The 21,677-nt window shown below is 42.2% G+C and overlaps 1 protein-coding gene across 1 annotated transcript in view; it reads left to right on the top strand.

The window, feature by feature from the left end:
* LOC307044597 (patatin-like phospholipase domain-containing protein 7) overlaps positions 1 to 21,677 on the top strand; it is a 129,644-nt gene that overhangs the window by 88,983 nt on the left and 18,984 nt on the right. The window contains exons 18-21 of the mRNA XM_079689908.1: positions 8,054 to 8,243; positions 9,137 to 9,286; positions 16,335 to 16,398; positions 16,552 to 16,726. Coding sequence (XP_079546034.1) covers positions 8,054 to 8,243; positions 9,137 to 9,286; positions 16,335 to 16,398; positions 16,552 to 16,726 — 579 coding nt within the window. The remainder of the gene's footprint in view (positions 1 to 8,053; positions 8,244 to 9,136; positions 9,287 to 16,334; positions 16,399 to 16,551; positions 16,727 to 21,677) is intronic.

Below are 21,677 nucleotides of genomic sequence, written 5' to 3'. Positions count from 1 at the left end.
AGTGCTTTGTTAGTAAATCAATCGCTCAAAGTGGAGTCTAAAGAGATGAGTTTTCAGTCTGCGCCGGAAGATGTGTAAGCTTTCTGCTGTCCTGATTTCAATGGGGAGCTCATTCCACCATTTTGGAGCCAGGATAGCAAACCCACGTGTTTTTGCTGACGGGAACTTGGGTCCCCCTCGCAGTGCGGGTGCAGCGAGCTGTTTGGCTGATGCAGAGCGGAGTGCACGTGCTGGGGTGTACGGTTTAACCATGTCCTGGATGTAGGAAGGGCCAGATCCATTCGCAGCATGGTACGCAAGTACCAGTGTCTTGAAGTGGATTCTAGCAGTTACTGGAAGCCAGTGAAGGGAGCGGAGGAGCGGCGTGGTGTGGGAGAATTTTGGAAGGTTGAAGACCAGACGAGCCGCTACATTCTGGATGAGCTGCAGAGGTCGGATGGGACATGCAGGTAGACCAGCCAGGAGGGAGTTGCAGTAGTCTAGGCGTGAGATGACGAGAGCCTGGACCAGAACCTGCGCTGATTTCTGGGTCAGCTGGGGACGTATCCTCCTGATGTTGTAAAGCGTGTATCTGCAGCAGCGGGTTGTAGCAGCAATGTTTGCAGTGAAGGACAGTTTGTTATCTAGGATCACACCCAGATTCCTTGCAGTCTGAGTCGGGGAAACAACAGAGGTGCCGATGTTGATTGTTAGGTCAAGAGTGGGACAATCTTTTCCCGGAAGGAAAAGCAGTTCAGTCTTGTCAAGGTTGAGCTTGAGGTGGTGAGCAGACATCCACTGAGAGATGTCCGCTAGACAAGCAGAGATGCGTGCGACGACCTGGGTCTCTGAGCGGGGAAAGGACAGAATTAGTTGGGTGTCGTCAGCGTAGCAGTGGTATGAAAAACCATGCGGGCTAATGACAGACCCGAGCGAGTTTGTGTACAAGGAGAAGAGGAGGGGACCAAGAACAGAGCCCTGAGGGACCCCTGTAGTTTATTGACAAGGGTCGGACTCGGACCCTCTCCAAGTAACCCTGTAGGTGCGGTCTTTGAGGTATGAGGTGAGGAGGGAAAGTGCAGTGCCTGAAACTCCAAGTTCTTGGAGAGTGCGAAGGAGGATCTGATGGTTCACCGTGTCGAATGCAGCAGACAGGTCCAGAAGGATGATGACAGAGGAGAGGGAGGCTGCTTTAGCAGTGTGCAGTTCCTCAGAGACAGCAAGGAGAGCAGTTTCTGTTGACTGACCTGCCTTGAAACCAGACTGGTGCGGATCCAGAAGGTTGTTCTGATGGAGATAACAGGAGAGTTGTTTAAAGACAGCGCGTTCAAGTGTTTTAGACAGGAACGGGAGGAGAGAGACAGGCCTGTAGTTTATAACATCAGACGGATTGAGAGTGGGTTTCTTTAGGAGAGGGTTTACTCTTGCCTCCTTGAGACTGTTTGGAAAGTGACCAGAAGTTAGAGAAGTGTTGATGAAATGGGTGAGAAACGGTAGAATATCAGGAGCGATAGTCTGAAGGAGGTTTGAGGGGATAGGGTCCAGAGGACAGGTGGTAGGACGGGCAGAGGTAATGAGGGTAAGAAGCTCACTTGGAGAGAGAAGGGAGAAGGAGGTCAGTGTGTGGGTGAAAGGTGGGGTGGGTCTGGTGACCCAGCGGTGAGTAAAGGTGAGTCAGAAAAAGAAGAGCGAATATCATCAACCTTTTTTTCAAAGTGGTTAACAAAGTCGCTTGACAGAAGGGGGGGAGGGGCTTTGGGGGGGTCCAAGAGGGTGGAGAAGATACAAAATAGTTTTTTGGGATTGGAATAGGAAGATTGGATCTTATCTTGAAAGAAAGTGCTTTTTGCCTGAGAGATGGAAGCAGAGAAAGAGGAGAGGAGAGCCTGATAGGTTAGGAGGTCGTCATGGTGTTTGGATTTCCACCATTTTCGCTCTGCTGCCCGAAGGATGGTTCTATTAGCACGCAGTGCGTCATTTAGCCATTGAGCAGAAGGGGACTGACGAGCCGGCCGAGATGTGAGAGGACAGAGAGAGTCCAGAGAGGATGAGAGAGTAGAGAGGAGAGTTTCTGCTGCAGAGTTTGGAGGCAGGAGTTGGAACGAATCAGAGGAAGGAAGGGCTGAGAGCACCGATGAGGCAAAGGTAGAGGGGGAGAGGGAACGAAGGTTGCGGCGGACAGGTGCAGAATTAGAAGAGATTAGGTTGTTATGTTTGGAAAGGGGTAGAGAGAATGAAATGAAGAAGTGATCGGATGTGTGAAGCGGGTTTACAGAGAGGTTAGAAGTATTGCAGTTCCTTGAGAATATGAGATCAAGGACATTGCCAGCGTTATGAGTTGGTGGGGATGGAGACAGTGAGAAAGCAAAGGTGGTTAACAGAGATGTTAGTTTGTCTATCTTCCCTGTCTGGAGGTTGAAGTCTCCGAGAAGTACAGCGGGAGGGCCAGTTTCAGGGATGTGTGAGAGGAGATTATCTAATTCCTCCAAGAAGTCGCCCAAGGCGCCTGGTGGACGGTAGAGAACAACAATGCTTAATTGTATAGGATGGGTTACTGTGACGGCATGGAATTCAAAGGTGGAAGGAGTGAAGTTAGGTAGCTTGAAGAGGGAAAAGCTCCAGTTGGGAGAGAGCAGGAGACCAGTGCCACCTCCTCTGCCAGAGGGTCTGGGTGTATGGGAGAAGGAATATGCTGTGGAGAGAGCTGCTGGGGTGGATGTGTTGGATGGAGTAATCCAGGTCTCCGTGAGAGCAAGGAAATCCAGAGACTGCAGGGAAGCGTAGCCAGAGATGAAGTCAGCCTTAGGAACAGCTGACTGGCAGTTCCACAGGCCCCCTGAAACGAGATGTTGGATCTCAGTGGAGCATGTGGGATAGATAAGAGCAGGCCGGTTAAATCGATTAGGAGATACACGGGGCCAGTGATAATTGCGAGAGGACACATGAACAGGAATGGAGAAAATACACATGATTATAGCATGAGGGGCTAGAGAACCAAAGAGAATTGAATAAAACAAAAGAAAAAACCAGCGATACTTAGCTCAATCAAAGTAGGATTTGCCTCCTCTTTGCCTCCCTCGTGACTTCGTCTGGCTGATGCTCCAGGAAAGAGCAACCTAAGATGGACACCTGATTGCTGAGTTCTCACAGCTGTGGGGCCACGCCCCTCTAATTAGTTAACTCTCTGCAGCTGGTGGCCCTCAAAAGGAAATCTAGACTGGCTCCCTCCTGAGTTGTTATTGTATTTTCAGTGTCACAATGGTTTTCCAATTACATTAAACCCTAAGTTATAAAGTTATGAGTTTAACCCTTAATACAGTTACACCTACTCAATAAAGCTCTTAGTATTGTTTAAATCAAAGTTTAACCCTAGCAGTCAGTTAGTTCAGTTTTAAGGTTTCAGTCAAATTACTTGTCCCAAGTTTCTGCCTGACAGATACTGTAGCGGTTTTTGAGATTTAAAATCACAATTTCAGTCAGATCAACTACAGAGCATTTATACAGAGTACACGCACTGAAACAGAGAAGTCTAAAAACAGAATGTTACTCACACAATTCTAGAAGTCACCAGTTGTTATTCTGTCAAAATCGAGTTGCACACTGAGATGAGATGTCTTTCGCTGTAAGTACATCAGAATCCATATTTTCAATTTCAATGTTAAGACTATCAACAACTGACAAGTCAAGTGACTCCTTTTTTCCATCACTGCCATCAGATTCAAGATGTTGCAGGTTATACCAGTTTTTGTGCTTACCTGTGGCTTTGCCTGCTCTGCCTAAAACTGTGGCTCGATGTTGAACACTATAATTTCTGTAAATGTTACAGTCTAACATGCTTTCAACTTTACACCTGAAGAAGACACATGGTTAACATACATTGTGCTGTGTTTCAGTCTGCATCACATTTGTATGTGTCATGGGTGAGTGTCGTACTTCTCCTACATCTACTTAATATGGCTGCTGCTGCCCTGTTCATAGTCTGCATTTTGTTCACTCTGAGCTATGTATGTGCTGCATTGACTAAAGTAATGTCCTCACTTTCTGCCTGTCTGTCGGGATCATCTTGTATAGTTGGCTTATCCTCGTCCTGTGTGTTAACATGACACCGTCTAGAGCAGGGGTTTTCAAAGTGTGGGAAGGTGAGCCTACCCTCAGAGAACAAAGAACAGCCGCGCCCCACCTCCCAAATTATTATTGCTATTATTATTATTATTGTTGTTGTTGCTATAATGCAGGGGTATTACTATCCAGTGGAATGCCCTTACCTACTGGCCTAGTTAAATCAAAGTGGTTACTTTGTTTTGGCTGGGCAGTGTGGTTTTACACACTGTCTTATTTGACTTTCTAAGGACTTAAAACTGTTTTTTGGGGGCAGACCCCCACAAAGAAAAAAATATATTTACAAACATCATCTTAACAGTTTGTTATGCTCAGCGAGTCATCTGTGAGCAGAGCATCAAGTTGGCACGCCTATAACAGCTGAATGCGGCGATTACCATCTTGTTCAGCAAAGCGCCTCACAAACTTATTAAGATCCAATGCTTTAGTGCGTTTTGATTCAATGCTGAGTAAAACCAAACCTGACAGTCTCTTCTCTGTCATTGTAGACCGCAAATACCTCATTCCTTCCGTCTACTTGGGTCCGAAAGCTTCTCGTTTTGCGCCGTCCCGTTCAAATGAAATCGCCGCCAATCACATTTCCAAGCCTGCGCCGGGGGAGGGGTTACAAGGGTCGCGTCTTGTGCTGCATTCACTTGCACTCGGACATTAGGGATTATATTAATACTATTATATTAATACTTTTATTTCAAAACAAAGCTTCCAACTGGTGTGGCAGCTGGGACGGCAGCTGGGGTGGCAAGGCAGTTGTCACCCTATGCCACCCCGGTAGATCCCGAGAGAGCCTGTCCGTACTTGCTTTTGATCAAAGTCAATGCAAAAAAGCCGCGCTCACACGGGTAGGCGGAGGTGAAGGGAATGAGCACTTTTACAGCCTTTTTGGCGAGGTGGGGGACCTCTGTCTCCACAGACAGCCAAAAGTGTGCAAGTGACGTTTTCTGCTAGACGCTGTCTCCTCTCTCACTTTAGGTAACTTCACAAAAAATGTATCCATGTTGCCGCTCGCATAAAGTTAGCTGAAGTTACCTAGCTAGATTTCAGTGTTTCTCGTTATTTTTTTCTCCCGCTGCGCCTCCCGTGGCGCTCTCTGGCCCCCCCGGGAAGGCGCACCTCACACTTTGAAAACCGCTGGTCTAGAGTGATATACTCTAGAACAGTGGTTCTCAACTGGTCAGGCCTCGGGACCCACTTTATACTTTGTCAATAAATCTCGACCCAAAATTTTGAACCACTCAAATCTATTCAACAAAATATCGTGCTGTAATATATATGCTTTTCATCTTACAATATTAATTAAAGTACAGTACATATATCCCTTCACAGAACTAAAGGATGCTTTTAAAAAGGTTTAATGAGATGATGGAATCAAAGCTGAACTGTATAACATAAAAAGGCACACATGCTGAAAACCCAACCCCAGAAGGGGGGTCTGGGGGGATTGTCCCCCAGGAGATTTTTAGAAATACTAATATATAAACTAAGCATTCTGGTACACTCTGAGAAGAAAATAAATAAATGTATTACTACCCGACATATTAATAGTATTTTATGCCATTGTTTAATTTTCACTTTGTTCTGACAGCTGAACTTGCTGCTCCTCACAGAGAGAAGAGCAAAGAGGAGATAGTCTGTGTGAATTACCTTAAATTGTGGGTAAGGGTAGATAGCTCCCATCGTTCTCTGACCTGTCAATCATCAAACTGGGGGTCATATTTCATTATGTGTTCATTTTTATAAGAAGTTGTACCCATGGATGTATAAAAAATAGTTATTCCGCAAAGTTATTCTCCGTGGGGACTTCTGGCAACTATCTTGATTCTGATTGGCCAGAAGACTCAAAAAAACATAAACAAAGATGTTTTATTGAGAAGATGATCACTACGTGACAGAAGTTTTCAAAACCGTTTATGGTCTCCGGTACTTCCAGTCCAACGCCTACTGCATGCACAGCGTTAGAAAATCCCCAAAAAAAGAAAGAAGAAAATTACAAAAAAAAATGTCTTTACTCGCACATCCTTTTGGGTCGCGACCCACCAGTTGAGAACCACTGCTCTAGAATACCACCATGTCTCACAAATACAACAGCTCCATCCTGATCAATAACTACACCTGGACCCTTCCACTCTGTGCAGTCTGCTCGTTTGTAATATACTTTGTCACCTGTCTCATACTTGTCATCTGTGGGTCTAAGCTGTTTGCGTAGTGCCCTCCTTATTCTCTCTGAACATTCAGCTTCTGTAAAAGCTTTCCTAGAAGCGTGCAGTGCTGATATCTGTTCTCCTCTAGCACTTACAGTGGTGCCCTCAAGAGCAGGCAGCGTACCAACTAACACAGAAGGCAAGTTAGGATCCTGACTAAAAACGAATTGATGTGAACACTGTGCATACTGTTCTTAGCCATACGGACCCAGTCTAGGGCAGTGTGCTAGTCATATCCATTTTCCCGTTTCACCTTCTGGATGATTTGTCTGATTGTGTCTCTCCAGTAGTCCGTGGCTCCTGGGACTGTATCCTGCTGTTGTTCTGGACACAATTTTAAAGTTTTCTGCCATGTTTCTGATCTCCTTATTATTGAATTATCCTCCATTGTCACTGTAAAGACGCTGTAGCGGGCTGTGGACACTTATCCATGTGCGAATGAAGGAGTTGAATATGGAATTTTTTGTCTTCACAATGTTCCCTGCACTGAAACGTGTAAAGTGTTCGATGGTATGGAGGTACCATACACCAGGTTCCAGTTCATGTAGGTCCACTGCTACTGTCTAATTGTACTCCGAGGCTAGAGGCAAACCCACAGCAAGCTTTGGCTTGGTCCTGCTGTACCTCTGAAAAATGTCACAGTTCCGTACTGTTTGTTCCAAAAATACATAGACACATTCCTTGTCTTTAATTCCAGAGCTTTTGATGAGTCTTTGTCGACGATCTGCTGATGCGTGGCCAAACTGTTTGAAGAGTTTCAGGAGAACCTGCTACTTCTCATGAGTAGACATGTTTTTGCGACTACAAGAACGTCATCTACAATTGGTCCCTTCTCAGTGTCTTTGTCTCTGATGTCAACATAGTAGTGGCCAGAACTGGTGAACTCGAGGGGTACAGGCTGCTTAAACATCTAAGCACTGTCATTTTCCATGTCCAAAACTGTTCAGTTTTCAGGGACGTTTTGCTTAGGAGAAGTGGAATATCAGCTGAAACCACTTCAGCTTCAACACTGCACTTTGTCTTTCCTGTTTTAGCTGGTAGTTTTACTTTTCTTGTAGAGTTCACTACATTTCCATCACCAAATTGAAATGGCCTGCAACTATGAGTTTCGGTTCGCAGCATCTGATTAACTTGTTCTTGGCTAAGTTCCTCCTGGTAGTTTTCTAGCCATTTCTCCCCAAATACTGTAAGAAGTGCAAGCAGTGTCAATAATCGCTGACCCATCGACTCAGTCAGAAATATTTCTATTCACCCCATCAATGCCAGTTGCACAGAATCAGGAAACACCATGTTATACTTTTTCATCCGGTTGTATCTCTCTTCAAAGTCAATAATGTAGTCCGCCATGGACACGGCACTGTCCTTTGAAATCCCGTCAAAATGCGAGTAGGCTTCATACTTTCGGTCTTTTTCCTCCTTTTTGTCGAGCTCTGTAACACGTCTCCAGGCGTTGACTTAATTTTTCCAACACTCGTAGGGCATGGCTTCGTCAAACTTTGGCAGGGTTTTATAGTTAGAAACCATCCTCTGCTACCGATGTTAAACGTAATAAACACAACGTTTGTATACTTTAACTGCTTTATTGAGCTCGCACATAATCAACCGACAACTTCCACATACTGAACCAAAACTGTGCATGTGCTACACAGGTTAAAGGGGAAACTCTTCCCCGCAAAGCACATTGTACAGGGGGTAAACATGTTAACAATAATTTGTGCTTAAACTTCATTCAAGCAGCTGTTGTGTGTCCTGTGCAGGTGGAGGCGCTGACCCACATGAACCGAGCCACCACGGTGCACGCCATCCGGGACTCGGAGCTCGCCAAGCTCCCTGAAGGCGCTCTGAACTCCATCAAGAGGAGGTATCCTCAGGTGGTGACCAGGCTCATCCACCTGCTGGGAGAGAAGATCCTGGGCAACATGCAGCAGGTCAGCGGACCTCTGGCTGGTAATTACAACCCAGTTTTGTTAGCCCGCAGCTAATTCTAAAAGTCTAATGGAATATGGCCCACACATGAAACTTCTTATAATGTACTTCTTAAATATGTATGTAAACATATATTAAACAGTAGTATTCATGTTTTAATAAGCCCACATTTAATTCAGAAACTTAAAGTTGAGAACACTTTCGAACAAATATGAGTTGATAAAAATGCCCAAATAACTTATTTCCATAACCAGCTTGAATAATTCCCTTCCTATTGAGGTGCCCAGCCCTTCGTATGCTTTTATGTATGTGGCCCTCAGTAAAAAAAATGTGGACACCCCTGGACTACAGTGTGTATGCAAGTTTTGTTTTAGGTTTTTTATATATTTAGTTTCAGTCTTACAGTAGTTTTATTTGTTGGTGAGAGTGCCAGGTTTAATGTCTCACACATATTTAGGTGCATTAACATACAAAATACATGTTTGGAGAATTATGTAGCAATGGTATTAATGTTGAAATATTTTGATTTGGTAATCAACATTAGAGCTGAGCTGAAGCGCTTGGTTAAATGACATTTGATTCAGGGTCTGTTATTTAATTAAAGACTCTTGGAGAATAATGCATAGCTCCATCTCCTGGGATGTCAGGTCTGTTCAATTTCTGTGGTTCAATGTCACAAGAGTTGACTTTAATAAATCTGTTGCCCTTTTGGGGTACCATTATAACAGCTGATATGAATCAGTTAACATGTGGAGATCAATTAGGCTTTTAGCATGGATTAAGATGTAAGAATGCAGAATGGATAAATAAGGAAGATTTACTCAGTAGACATTGTTTGTTATTGAATGTTGTGAACCAAAAAGTTATTTTCTGCCTAAAATATGTAGTGAGAAAACTCCTCCTCTGCCCTGCAGCTCGTGGTCTGGCCCTCCACACCCCCACCAGCAAGTGGGATGTTGGGAACCCAGCCTCAAACCTGTCCACTGTGTCCATCTTGCCGGTGTCTGAGGACGTCCCCCTCACAGCCGTCACTCTGGAGCTGCAGCTGGCACTCAGCGGCATTGGTACACACACACACACACACACACACACACACACACACACACACACACACACACACACACACACACACACACACACACACACACACACACACACACACACACACACACACACACACACACACACACACACACACACACACACACACACACATACACACACAAACACACACACACACACACACAGAGACACACACACACACACACACACACACACACACACACACGGTCCAGTTTGCAATTTTTAGAGGCACCACAGGCCGGATTATAACCTGCTTCCACCGCAGCAGGCAGAGCTGGGAGAAGTACTCAGATCGTGTACTTAATAATATTAGCAGTACCAGAGTGTAGAAAGTAATAAAGAAAAGTCCTGCATTCAAAATGTTACTCAAGTAATAATACTAAAGTATGAGCATCAAAATATAGTTAACATGTTAAACCCCATGCGAAACTGTTTCTCAGGGCTTCTTAACATTTAACAACCTATTAATGTATCATACCCACTTAACGGGAAGAAACTCAGCTAACTGACGATATGAAATGTTCTTACCGAAACAAAACACAACTCTATCGCCGAGCGTCTGAATTAGCATTAAGCGAAAGGGGGCTAACGCACTTAGCACATAACTCACGGTAGCAATATTTTATTCTTCATGCAATCTGCACAAACTAGATATCATATGAAAGCTGATATTCCAATGGTATAAGTATCATCACTGTGCGACCAACCTTACCTTTGCTGTTTTCTGATCAAAAGTTGTGTTCAAGGGTATTAAAACGCATATAAACGCTGCTGAAGGTTAATCCAATGTCTCTGTGTCACTTTGAAATGATAACTGATAATCCATCATAACATTTATGTCAATAAACAGAGTTTTCATATAGAGTGTATGAGAGCTTCTGGTTTTGGGCATGCTGGCTGTGCATCAGTCTCATTCACCAATGGTAATGTTTAGATGGATTTAGGAAAATTCCCTCGATTATATTGGCTCTATTGGTTCAAAAGAGGTGTCAATCACCAACATCGACCGATGGGTTCTAGAGATATGGCAAATACACCCAAATGACCCCAGAAGTGGGTTTCCTAAAGCTTTTTGTCTACTATCCCATCATTCAAGGGTTGTTTTCACTATAAGTAATGGGGGGGGTTTTGTACGGAAACTATAATTTACATTTTTTTACTATGATCAATCTGAATTTACTTTAAGATAAAAACATCTATATTGATTTTGACTTTTCTACATCCAACTCACAGGTGTATCATTGCTTTGAGAAAAAAGATTATTAATTTACCCCTTTTAGAAGTGAAGATATAGTCATTTGTTCTGGGCATGTCATTTTCGAGCCTGAGACCTGAAAAACAGGCTTGGGTTTTAACAGGTTAAAGTACCAAAAGTAAAAGTAGTGATTGTGCTGATTGGTCCATTTCAGAATAATATATATGATATATATGATATGTTTTATAATGATTGATCATGAAAGTGTTCTCAAAGCTGGTAAAGGTGCAGCTAGTCTGAATGACTTTGTATACTGCAGGGTAGCTTGTGAATTTACTCCAGGTGGATCTAAAGTCTGATTTAACACTTGATTAGATTTCACATCATTCATCCACATCTGTAAAGTAACTAAAGGTATTCAATACATGTAGTGGAGTAAAAGTACACCATTTACTTCTGAATTGTTGTGGAGTAGAAGTACAATGTAGCAAAACATTGAAATACTTAAATAAAGTACAAGTACTTAAAAACTGTGCTTAAGTCAAGTATTAGAGTAAATGTACTTAAGAATCAGAAACGGGTTTATTAACAGGTAGGTGGACACGTACGAGGAATTTGACTTGGTATCGTGGTGCATACATAAAAATAAAACAAAAATGTAAAAAACAGAGATCACAAACTATTTTAAGAACACTATAATAACTTACCAAAAAAATAAGATAAAATATAGTAAAATATAAAATAATATAAAGCAGTAATTTGCATTGAAATAGAAAGCAATAAAATATGTGCAGTAAGCAAACCAAATATTGTCAACATTGTGTGCATAGAGTCTGCGTTGTGGCTGAGGAAAAGTGTCAGTGGGGGGTCGGGCCTTGTTTATGAGGCCGGTAGCGGAGGGGAAGAAACTGTTCAGGTGGCGAGAGGTTTTGGTCCTGATGGAGCGCAGCCTCCTGCCAGAGGGGAGGGAGGTGAACAGTTTGTGTCCAGGGTGGGAGAGGTCGGCCACTATCTTCCCTGTCCGCCTCAGGGTCCTGGAGGCGTGCAGGTGGTGAAGGGATGGCAGATTGCAGCCGATCACCTTCTCTGCAGAGCTGATGACACGCTGCAGCCTGCCCTTATGCTTGGCTGTGGCTGCAGCGTACCAGATGGTGATGGAGGAGGTGAGGATGGACTCCTTGATGGAGGTGTAGAAGTTCACCATCATCGTCTTTGGCAGGTTGCATTTCTTTAGCTGCCTCAGGAAGAACATCCTCTGCTGTGCTGTTTTGATGAGGGAGCCGATGGTCTGCTCCCATTTGAAGTCCTGGGCGATGATGGTGCCCAGGAAGCGGAAAGACTCCACAGTAGTGACTGGGGAGTCACACAGAGTGATGGGGCGGGTATTTGTTACTTTACCCTACTGCCAGCAGGAACTGAGCCCCAGTACATGGCCCAGCAGCTGTAGCTGGTACAGTAACTTATGTGGCGACCCAACACAGTTCAGTTTCATTACTGTGACGCATACACATGCATATTACATTTTTTACCAGGCAGTGTGTTATTATAAGGCAACACAAATGTTCTGGTGGTTTGGATTTTCACAAAACAAAACCTTTTTTGTTTAACCCCAGTGAGCAGAATGGATCAGATGCAGTATTTAAAGCTGGCTGTTGGAGCTATTTATTGATTTGTATTATTTAAAGTTTTTATGTAAATAAAGTTATGTCAATATCATACTATGTCATCATTTAGGTACATTTGAGTAGTCATTTTTGCTTTTTGTTGTGAAGGTCATTTGGTATTTATGTGATTACACACCGGAAAAGGCATATGTGTTTTTTACCAGGGAAATAGAGGATGTGAAGCCATCGGACACAATCTTTGATTTTTCTTGGTTTAAGGACAAATATACACTCCACAGGGGGTTTTCACTGGTGTCACTGATTAGGCCTCCTATGTGCAGGATGTGCTTCCTCACTGCTCTGTGGGTTCATCAGTTGTTTCTTCTTCAGGGCATTACATTCCATTGCATATATCAATTAGCTTAAGTTTTTATTCATAGCGATTAGTACATGACCATTTGTCCCCTGAGCCACAGCTGCCGGTAAGACAACCCTTTATCCTGTTACCATGGCTGTGCTCAGTTTACAGACCAACAAGGCTGTGGATCCTTCATTTACGGCCCCTACACACAGCGGCGTGCGTTGTCGCTTGCCGGCGGGGGGGTGGCTGAAACTCGACCAACAACCAATCACATGAATCTCCCGCCCCAGACACACAAGCACGCGGTTTGATTGACTAGAGCTTATACTGGCATATGATTTGATTGGCTCACGCCTCCGTCGAGGCATCAAAAGTAGAACATTGCTCTACTTTTGCAGCGAGCACCGCGAGAGAAGCTACGCTTTGCTCCTACAATGCAGTTCGGCGAATCGTGACGTCACCCCGTTCAAAGTGAATGGGCTGAAGCGTTGAAGCGGCAACGCACGCCGCCGTGTGTAGGGGCCGTTAGGGTTTGGTAACATGTTTAATTTCAATGGACTTGGACAGTTTCATACTTTGTAGTTCTGTTGATACTCTGTAATGTTTGATACTGTTTATAACTGTTTGATACTGTGTAGCAGATATGCAGTACTCGATTCCAGGACTCGGACTCGAGTCTGACTTGGAGTGCCGATTTTTGGGACTCGTGACTCTACTCGGACTCGCGCACTGATTTACGCGGACTCGAACTCGGACTCCTGAATTCTCGCGCATTATGACTCTGACTCGGACTCCTGAATTTTTCACCCATGATGACTCAGGCTCGACTTGTACATTGACGCTACGACTTGGACTCGGATTTGAGCAAGTTTTGTCAGGAGTCAGATGTAATCTGTCCTGGCGTGTGCACCTGCTGCGAGGCGAGTTCACGTACTGGGCGCGCCCCAACTATTCCAGTCTAAAGATATCCAGAGACACACCCCGCATCGTGCTGTGTGCTTTCACAGATTTCGCTTCGACATTAGGAAAGAGCAGCGCAAAATGCTCGTTATGTGGAAAAAAGATTGAAGAGAAGGCTCCACAACACATTACTCTAAGGATCGAGTTCAGACATATAGGTAAGTCATCTTGAACACTATCATCAGAGTAATGTGATCCAATCAATAAATATAGATTCAGCCGATAACACGAAAGCACATGGCTACTTAAAATGCAGAATGGTAATTTTGCATGCTAAGTAGCCATGTGCTTTCTGGGGCTTGATCTTTATTGATGTCATTTAAACATTCACTTGTTGACTGTTGGACATTTGGGTTTGACATTCATAAGTTATGTAATGTTTTGCCGACTGTGTTGAAATAAATTAACAAAATATTTGTTCATTCGAACCCATTTAGAATCATATCCCTTTTTACCGTTAGTGCATTAATAGGTGGCTTGCTTTGTTTGTGCTTGTACATTTTATTTTTTAAGGCTCAGGATTATGGTTTTGTATTTCACTGTTATATTGCACACTGATAACAATGTTACTTTTAACATTGTTTCTCAATCCTTGAACTCAAACAATACAAAAATGTATTTAAATGATTGAATTATTATGATAAACATGCCACAGCCAGTTTGCAATGGTTGAAGCTAAGGATTAGTAGTTGGGGCAGCCCTATTTTTAACCATACCATTTATTTAGCAATAATTATTTGGCATCAACAAGCCAAAGTGTTTATCCTTTCTTCCCCTAGATATCAACAATACTTTCTCTCATGTTCTAACGTTCTTAACAATGTATTTTCAGTTTCTTTGGGTTTTCAAACCATTAAATAAACTGAAATTAAACCAGGAATTGTGACAGTGTGTCATTGTGTTTAATGTAGACCATTTTCATTTTTAAAGCAGCTCTTTGAAGGTTCCAGAACGGAGCACTGGAGGCAATATTGGAACTCGACTCAACCTTGATGATGATAATAATATTAATATTTGTAGTGGCCAAAATCCCAACAGGTTTGTCTTGTAACCTTCACCTCAAAAGTTTTTGTTCTTGGCCACATGTAGAGCTTGGGCCTCGGAAGCAGTGTCAGACTCGCAGTACACAATCCACTGGACGTTTCGGTTGCTTTTAAAGGTTTATTTCCAGCAACAACAACAACAAAAAAATACGAAAACAATATTTAACATAAACTTAAACAGCAGATCCTAATAATCTGTATTTGACTAAGCATAAGGTTGCATCTGCGTGTCAATGACGGTATTGCTGCTGCCTGCTGCTCTCCCGTCACACACCGCACCTCCAACTTAAAGCCTTAGCCCCGCCCCCTTCACCTGAGCAAAGCACACCTCTTACTGAAACAGAAAAATGCATTAATAAAGGTTCCAAATAAATCAAAACAAAATAAACTTAAATGCGGCTCCTACAATATTAATATTTGTAATAAGCTTTATATTTGCATAGCACCGTTTATACAAGAATTGTAGCCAAACTTGCTTCACAGCAGTTCAATAGACAAATTAGTATAAAATGACAGGATAAAAGCAATGTAGAGGAGCAGCTACATTTCAACAAATATATCCACTAAGGTTAATACATGAAGACTTGACTTGGATTCTTCTTGGGTGACTCAGACTTGGACTCGGACTCGAACACAGGTAATGATGAGTCGGACTCGACTCCGACTCTCCTTTGGTGACTCGGACTCGACTCCGACTCTCCTTAAGGGACTCGGACTTGGACTCGGACTCGAAAAGTGGGGACTCGAGAGTGACTTAGACTCGTGAATTGGTGACTTGACTACAATACTGCTGTATAGTACTGTTTGATACTCTCTAGTACTGTTTGATACTGTGTACTACTGTTTGATACTGTGTAGTAAAAGGGCAGTTTAAGTCTGACTACACTCCAAGCCCACAGGTCACTACAAATTATGCACAGAATAAGATTATACACAAAAGGAAAGACCCCCCTATATGTCAAAGAGAAATGTATAATCATACTGAACAACTTTTAGGGAAAAGAAGGATCTGCTTTAGACTGCACTATGATACTTCGTGCCACACACTCATTCACATCAGAATCAGAATACCTTCATTAGTCCCACAGAGGGGAAATGTACGTTGTTACCGCAGAAAAAGAGCCACAGATAGCTTAATGTTACATATGTTATATGCATTAAAAAGTACTAAGTTAAAAAAAAGTTAGGATATAATAAACAATATAATAAAAAAGTTACACTATTTACAAAATACACACCCTGTAACAGTTCTTAGGATTTAGCAGCCAGGTATATATTGCACAGTTAGTAACGGCATATATATATATTGCACATATAGCACATAGTTGGTTGGTATTTAACAGCAAGGTGTGTGTGTGTGTGTGTGTGTGTGTGTGTGTGTGTGTGTGTGTGTGTGTGTGTGTGTGTGTGTGTGTGTGTGTGTGTGTGTGTGTGTGTGTGTGTGTGTGTGTGTGTGTGTGTGTGTGTGTGTGTGTGTGTGTGTGTGTGTGTGTGTGTGTGTGTGTGTGTGTGTGTGTGTGTGTGTGTGTGTGTGTGTGTGTGTGTGTGTGTGTGTGTGTGTGTGTGTGTGCGCTAGGGGCTGTGCTGGTTGTATAGTCTGACCGCTGCAGGAAGGAAGGACCTGCGGTATCTCTCCGTGAGACAGCGGGGGTGCAGCAGCCTGTCACAGGAGGAGCTGCACAGTGAGGACAGGGTGTCTTGGAGGGGGTGGGACACATTTTCCAGCAGGAAGGACAGCTTGGCTGCCATTCTCCTCTCTCCCACCACCTCCACAGTCTCCACAGGACTCCCCAGGACAGAGCTGGCCTTCATGATGAAATAGGTCCTGTATTAAAAACTGTTTTGTTGTGTTTCTGTTTTGTGAAGGCCCAACTCTACTCCTGACCAGTGACAGCATCAAACAGCGCCTCGGTGCTGCGGCTCTGGACAGGTAGAACTGTTTCATTCTTTTACTTTTAAGTTAGTCATACAAGTCATTACTGATTAGTATTTCATTCACAGTAATACTTAATGAGAACAGACATATTTGTTTAACATATGCTATTTAATTTACTGTCTAATATTTGTTCTTCATTTTTTGAAGTGTCCATGAGTATCGTCTGTCCAGCTGGCTGGGGCAGCAGGAGGACATCCATCGCATTGTCCTCTACCAGTCTGACTCCACCCTCACGCCCTGGACCCAGCGCTGCATCCGCCAGGCTGACTGCATCATCATCGTTGGACTGGGGGAGCAGGAGCCCACTGTGGGGGAGGTCAGTTTAACTGCTTTCACTGTACAGCTGCTGGAGCTCTTATTCAAGAAAGCACACAGGATGCTCTCACTTAGAAAGTTAAATAATACCAATAGTGATGAATGGGAATTAAACATATATGTAAGAAGTGGAAGTAATCAGAATAGAATCGGAATACCTTAATTCGTCCCACAGAAGGGAAATTTGCATTTGTTACAGCAAGAAAAGAGCCAAAGACGGCTCTACACAATTTTCGACTTCCTTAACTCGTAGCTCTGTTGCCCCAATTACGAGTAACGTTATAACATCAGGTGTGCAGAAGTGGGAAAAGTACTCAGATCTTGTAGTTAAGTAAAAAAATACTATTGTGTAGGAAGAGTTCCTCAAGTAAAAGTATGATCATCAAAATATAGTGAAAGTAGCGACAGTAAAAGTAGTCATTGTGCAGATTGGTCCATTTCAGAATAATATATATGATATGTTTTATAATGATTGTTCATGATAGTGTTCTCAAAGCTGGTAAAGGTGCAGCTAGTTTGAATGACTTTGTATACTGCAGGGTAGCTTGTGAATTCACTCGAGGTGGAACTAATGTCTGATTTAACACTTGATTATATTTCACATCATTCATCCACATCTGTGAAGTAACTAAAGGTATTAAATACATGTAGTGGGGTAAAAGTACACCATTTACCTCTGACTTACTGTATGTTTACTGCCAACCTAAAAGTACCTCAAAAATAGTAATCAATAATTTATTGAAATGTTATTTGGCTGATTGTTTTATATTGGCTAAGCCAGGTTATATGGGATGCCCAGTCTACGTACAGATTGGTCACTCATTTTGAAAAATTAAACTTAGTTTTCTTTTCTTTAATTTTTCATCCTCATGTAGAATGCTATCACGAAACACACATTTGGTTGTTTATAGCATAATGAACATCTGATTTAATGTGAGGAAGGGAAATAATAATTTGAGTATAAGTATGTGTATATAAATATGTAATTTACAACAGCTGTAAGATGCTTCAAAAGCTTGAAAATGCACCTTGAAAATGCTTGAAAAGTGCATGAATTTGTCTTTGAAAAAGGTGTAAGAACCCTGAGAGAGCCTCTTTACCAAGCTCCAAACTAAGTTAAATATCTCAAAAAGTGTAAACGATATCAAAGATTTGAATAAGAATTGAATAGCTGAAGGTCTTGTGATCATTTTAAAGTTGGAATGAAGTCTCTAGCTGAACATTTGTGGAAGGAGAAGCATTTAACAAAAGGTGTAGGTAAAAGAGGATTTCAAGAGTCGTCCCATTGACTTCCATGTTAAAAAAAGGGTATAAAAAGCTGAATATTTCAAAAAGTATAGAATATTTTTAAAAAGTCGATTCTTGAAAAGGCTGAATAGTTTAATATTTGAATGGTTTCTTTAGCTGAAAGTAGGCTGAAATTATGGAGAGCTAAATGATTGGCTGAAATAAGGGGATTAAATATTTGAAGAACTATAGTGGAATGCTGCAACAGCATTCACACTAAATAACGAGCTGCAATATACACACTAATGTTAAAATCTGAAGGAGGCCTCTTTACCAAGCTCCAAACTAAGTTAAATATCTCAAAAAGTGTAAAATATATCAGAAATCTGAATAAGATGTTAATAGCTGAATGTCTTGTGATCATTTTAAAGTTGGAATGAAGTCTCTATCTGAACGTATGTGGAAGGAGTAGTGTAGGAGCCAAAATGCTTGTTTTGCCATTACTTATTATTTGTATTATTATCTTAATTTCTGTTTGCATCGCGTTTAATTCTTATTGTTTATCACTTCCGGCAATGGTCACGTGGGTGTGGTTTATTGTTATTTAGGTCACCTGTTGGATGCCGGTTTGGGAGATTATGATGTAGGAAGAGGGTGAATGGCGCTCTGATACTTTCTGTTGACCGTCAGGTCGGGAGTGTTACATTGTTTGTTTGCGTTTTATTAAACACTATGGACTATGAATGACTGCGGACTCTTATATGGAACGCGTCACAGCAAAGAGCACATTTTAGCTTCTCAGCGGCATAACTCATAGGGAGTTTGTGCCGCTACAAGTAGCATTTGGTGCAAGGTGTAGGTAAAAGAGGATTTGAAGGTTCCTCCCATTGAGTTAAATGTTATAAAAAGAGTTTAAAAAGCTGAATATTTCAAAAAGTATAACATATTTTGAAAAAGTTGAAAGTTTCCCATCATGTGCTGAAAAGGCTGAACATGTTGATATTTGAATGGTTTCTGTTGCTGAAAGTAGGCTGAAGTTATTCGACGGCAAAATATTGGTTGAAATAACGAGCTGCACTATACACACTAATGCAACAGCATTCGCACTAATTGCTTAGCATTCATACTAATAAAGATTTGAAGAACTATAGTGGAATGCTGTAAACAGCATTCACACTAATAAGCTGCTGCTGGCCACGCCCTTCTGAGAGATGATTGGTTTAAAAAAACACAATGGGGCTCTAGGAGGAGATTATAGGTGATACAGTTTTATATTGGACACCCCAATACTTTACAATGCCTGACAGTGACCAATCAAACCTGATTCAAATCCTTACAGTTTTTAAGGAAGTCTGAAGTGCAGATTGTGGGAGAAACTTCTGTCTAGCAATGCAGTGGGAGTCACCGACTCAGGAAGGAGACACGGGGAGAGCTGGAGCTTTGATGTCAAACACTGATGGTTTATTTAACAACCTCTTAAGCCCCACGGACCCGGTTCCGGGGCCGAAATCGCGTCATTTGCAGGAAACAACGTCAAAGGAACCTTAATATTTAATAAACTATGAATATTATATAACCATATAACGGGAAAAAAGTAATTTACCTGATCTTTTTCATTTTTTTTCTTCAAAAAAACACAATGCTAACACTGACCCTCTGAATTAGCCCAGAGCGAAAAATGCTAACCTATAACTGCACCGAAAATCACTCCTAGCTCCCTTATTACTAGGGATGCAACAAATATTCGGCCACCGAAAATTATCGGCCGAAAATGGTTAAAAAGGCCCTTTCGTCTTTCAGCCGAAATATCACCGAATGTCAGAGAACAGGGTTACGTTGATCATACTCTGCATATTTGTCCGGGTGTTTAGATTTCAAGTGGTGGAGTAATCCCGAAGTGGTGAAAGTCTTTGCAGTTACACCCCCTCGAGAAATGTCAGCTGAACACGTTTTACAAATCGCAATCCGCGGCTCTTTCTCTGATATTTTGAAATATCTCCAAGCAGCAGACATGTTGGCTGTGAGCCAGCCGCGAGCATGGTCGCGCGCCGTGCTTGTCGCCGCGTTTTGATTACGTCATCACAACAACACTTTAGGTTACCAAACTTATAGGTGCATTTGTTGTTGTTGAAGGCCTGGCTGTTACAGTCTTTATTTACACTATTTTGTTGTAGGGCTACTGGCCTAGATGTTTATGCAGTTTTAAAGCACCTTGGCTTTGTTCTGAATGCACTTTGTTGTAGTTATCCTACAGAGAAAAGAAAATGCACTTGACTTGGAATGAATGTACTGTATGCATTCAAAAGTGCTCAATAAATGTTTTATGGACCCATAATAGTGATTATTATTTAAGTTAAGTTTTGCCATAATCATGTCTTTTTCCATAATCAGGTAGCTGAACAACATTGGTAAAAAAATTATACATTATATATATATATTTATAAAACGGACAAGTCAAATCAAGCAATCTGATTGGTTCTTAGCCGTTATATACTGAGCGTATACCACGGGTAGAATTGTAAGTTACTTTTCACAACAAGTCAGTATCCCTCCGCGTCTGAGAAAAACGGTATACCCTTGGGCTGAAAAGCAAACTGCCTGCAGTTTGCTTTTCATACTGGAACAAGAAAGCAGCGGAGAAGTAACGGGGCAGAAGCTGGGCAGAAGCCCTCCTTTTTGATGCAGCGGTCCAGACATAGACATCAGACGGCAAAACATATTCAGTGTGCAGTTCCTTTGGCATTAGGGCAGGGATATCTAGATACTTTTGAAGGTTTAACATAATGAATTGTGCTACTTTTAAAGCAAGCAACGATGTTTTCAAATCTGTAATCAAAGAGGTCCGCAAAAACGCTATCGACCAATCAGATTGCTCGATTTGACTTGTCAGTTTTATAAATATATTTAAATTTCTTCCGTTACGAAACAAACTTACAAGGCATAAAATGGAAACATTTAAGATTAACTTCGACCTCCGGGGGGGTCTTACTATAGTATGTAGGAGTGGATTGAGCAGTTCCTATCTCCAGAAAAAAAAGCACCTAAACTACGACATGCAGAGCTACGTGAAGAGCAGGTAGACCAACTGGAAAAGTAGCACCATTCAAAAGCTTTCTGATGCGGGTCTTGAAACAAAGCAGAGAAATTATGACCGTTAGTGGCCACAGGTGCGAAAGCTCTCTCCAGAGCTACTGGAAGCCCAATCTCGGGGACCGGAGAAAGTGGAGCAATATTCTCGCCACGCCAAGCAACAGCCTCGAACAACCTCAACCTATACAAGTGACCACGTAAGCCATGCTACTGATGCTGGACAGTTTTTCAGTGGCTGCACAATAAACAGCAACATACACATTAATGTAAATAAACAGCCAAATAATGGATCAACGCTCTCTGTCTAATATGTTCGCTTGCTGTTAGTGTTGTTGCATAGCAACCACCTTGCACTATGTTTTGTGCAGAAGGCAACGGAGGGACTATTTTATTTGGAACATCATTATTTACTAATAAAAACTATTTAAATTAGAGTGTGTATTTTTCTTTCATATTGCCACACTTGGTAACCGTTTTATAAAAGCAATAGCTCACGACAGGCCGTGATATATGCTCATTATATCACAGCTAAGGGGGTTGTCGACCCTCCGCTTCGCGTCGGGCCGAACCATGCCCCTTAGCTGTGATATAATGAGCATATACCACGGCCTGTCGTGAGCTATTGCTTAAATATATATATA

Source organism: Notothenia rossii (assembly GCF_949606895.1).
Source record: "Notothenia rossii genome assembly, chromosome: 6".
Lineage (NCBI taxonomy): Eukaryota > Metazoa > Chordata > Actinopteri > Perciformes > Nototheniidae > Notothenia > Notothenia rossii.
This window is presented reverse-complemented; position numbering and strand designations above follow the sequence as displayed.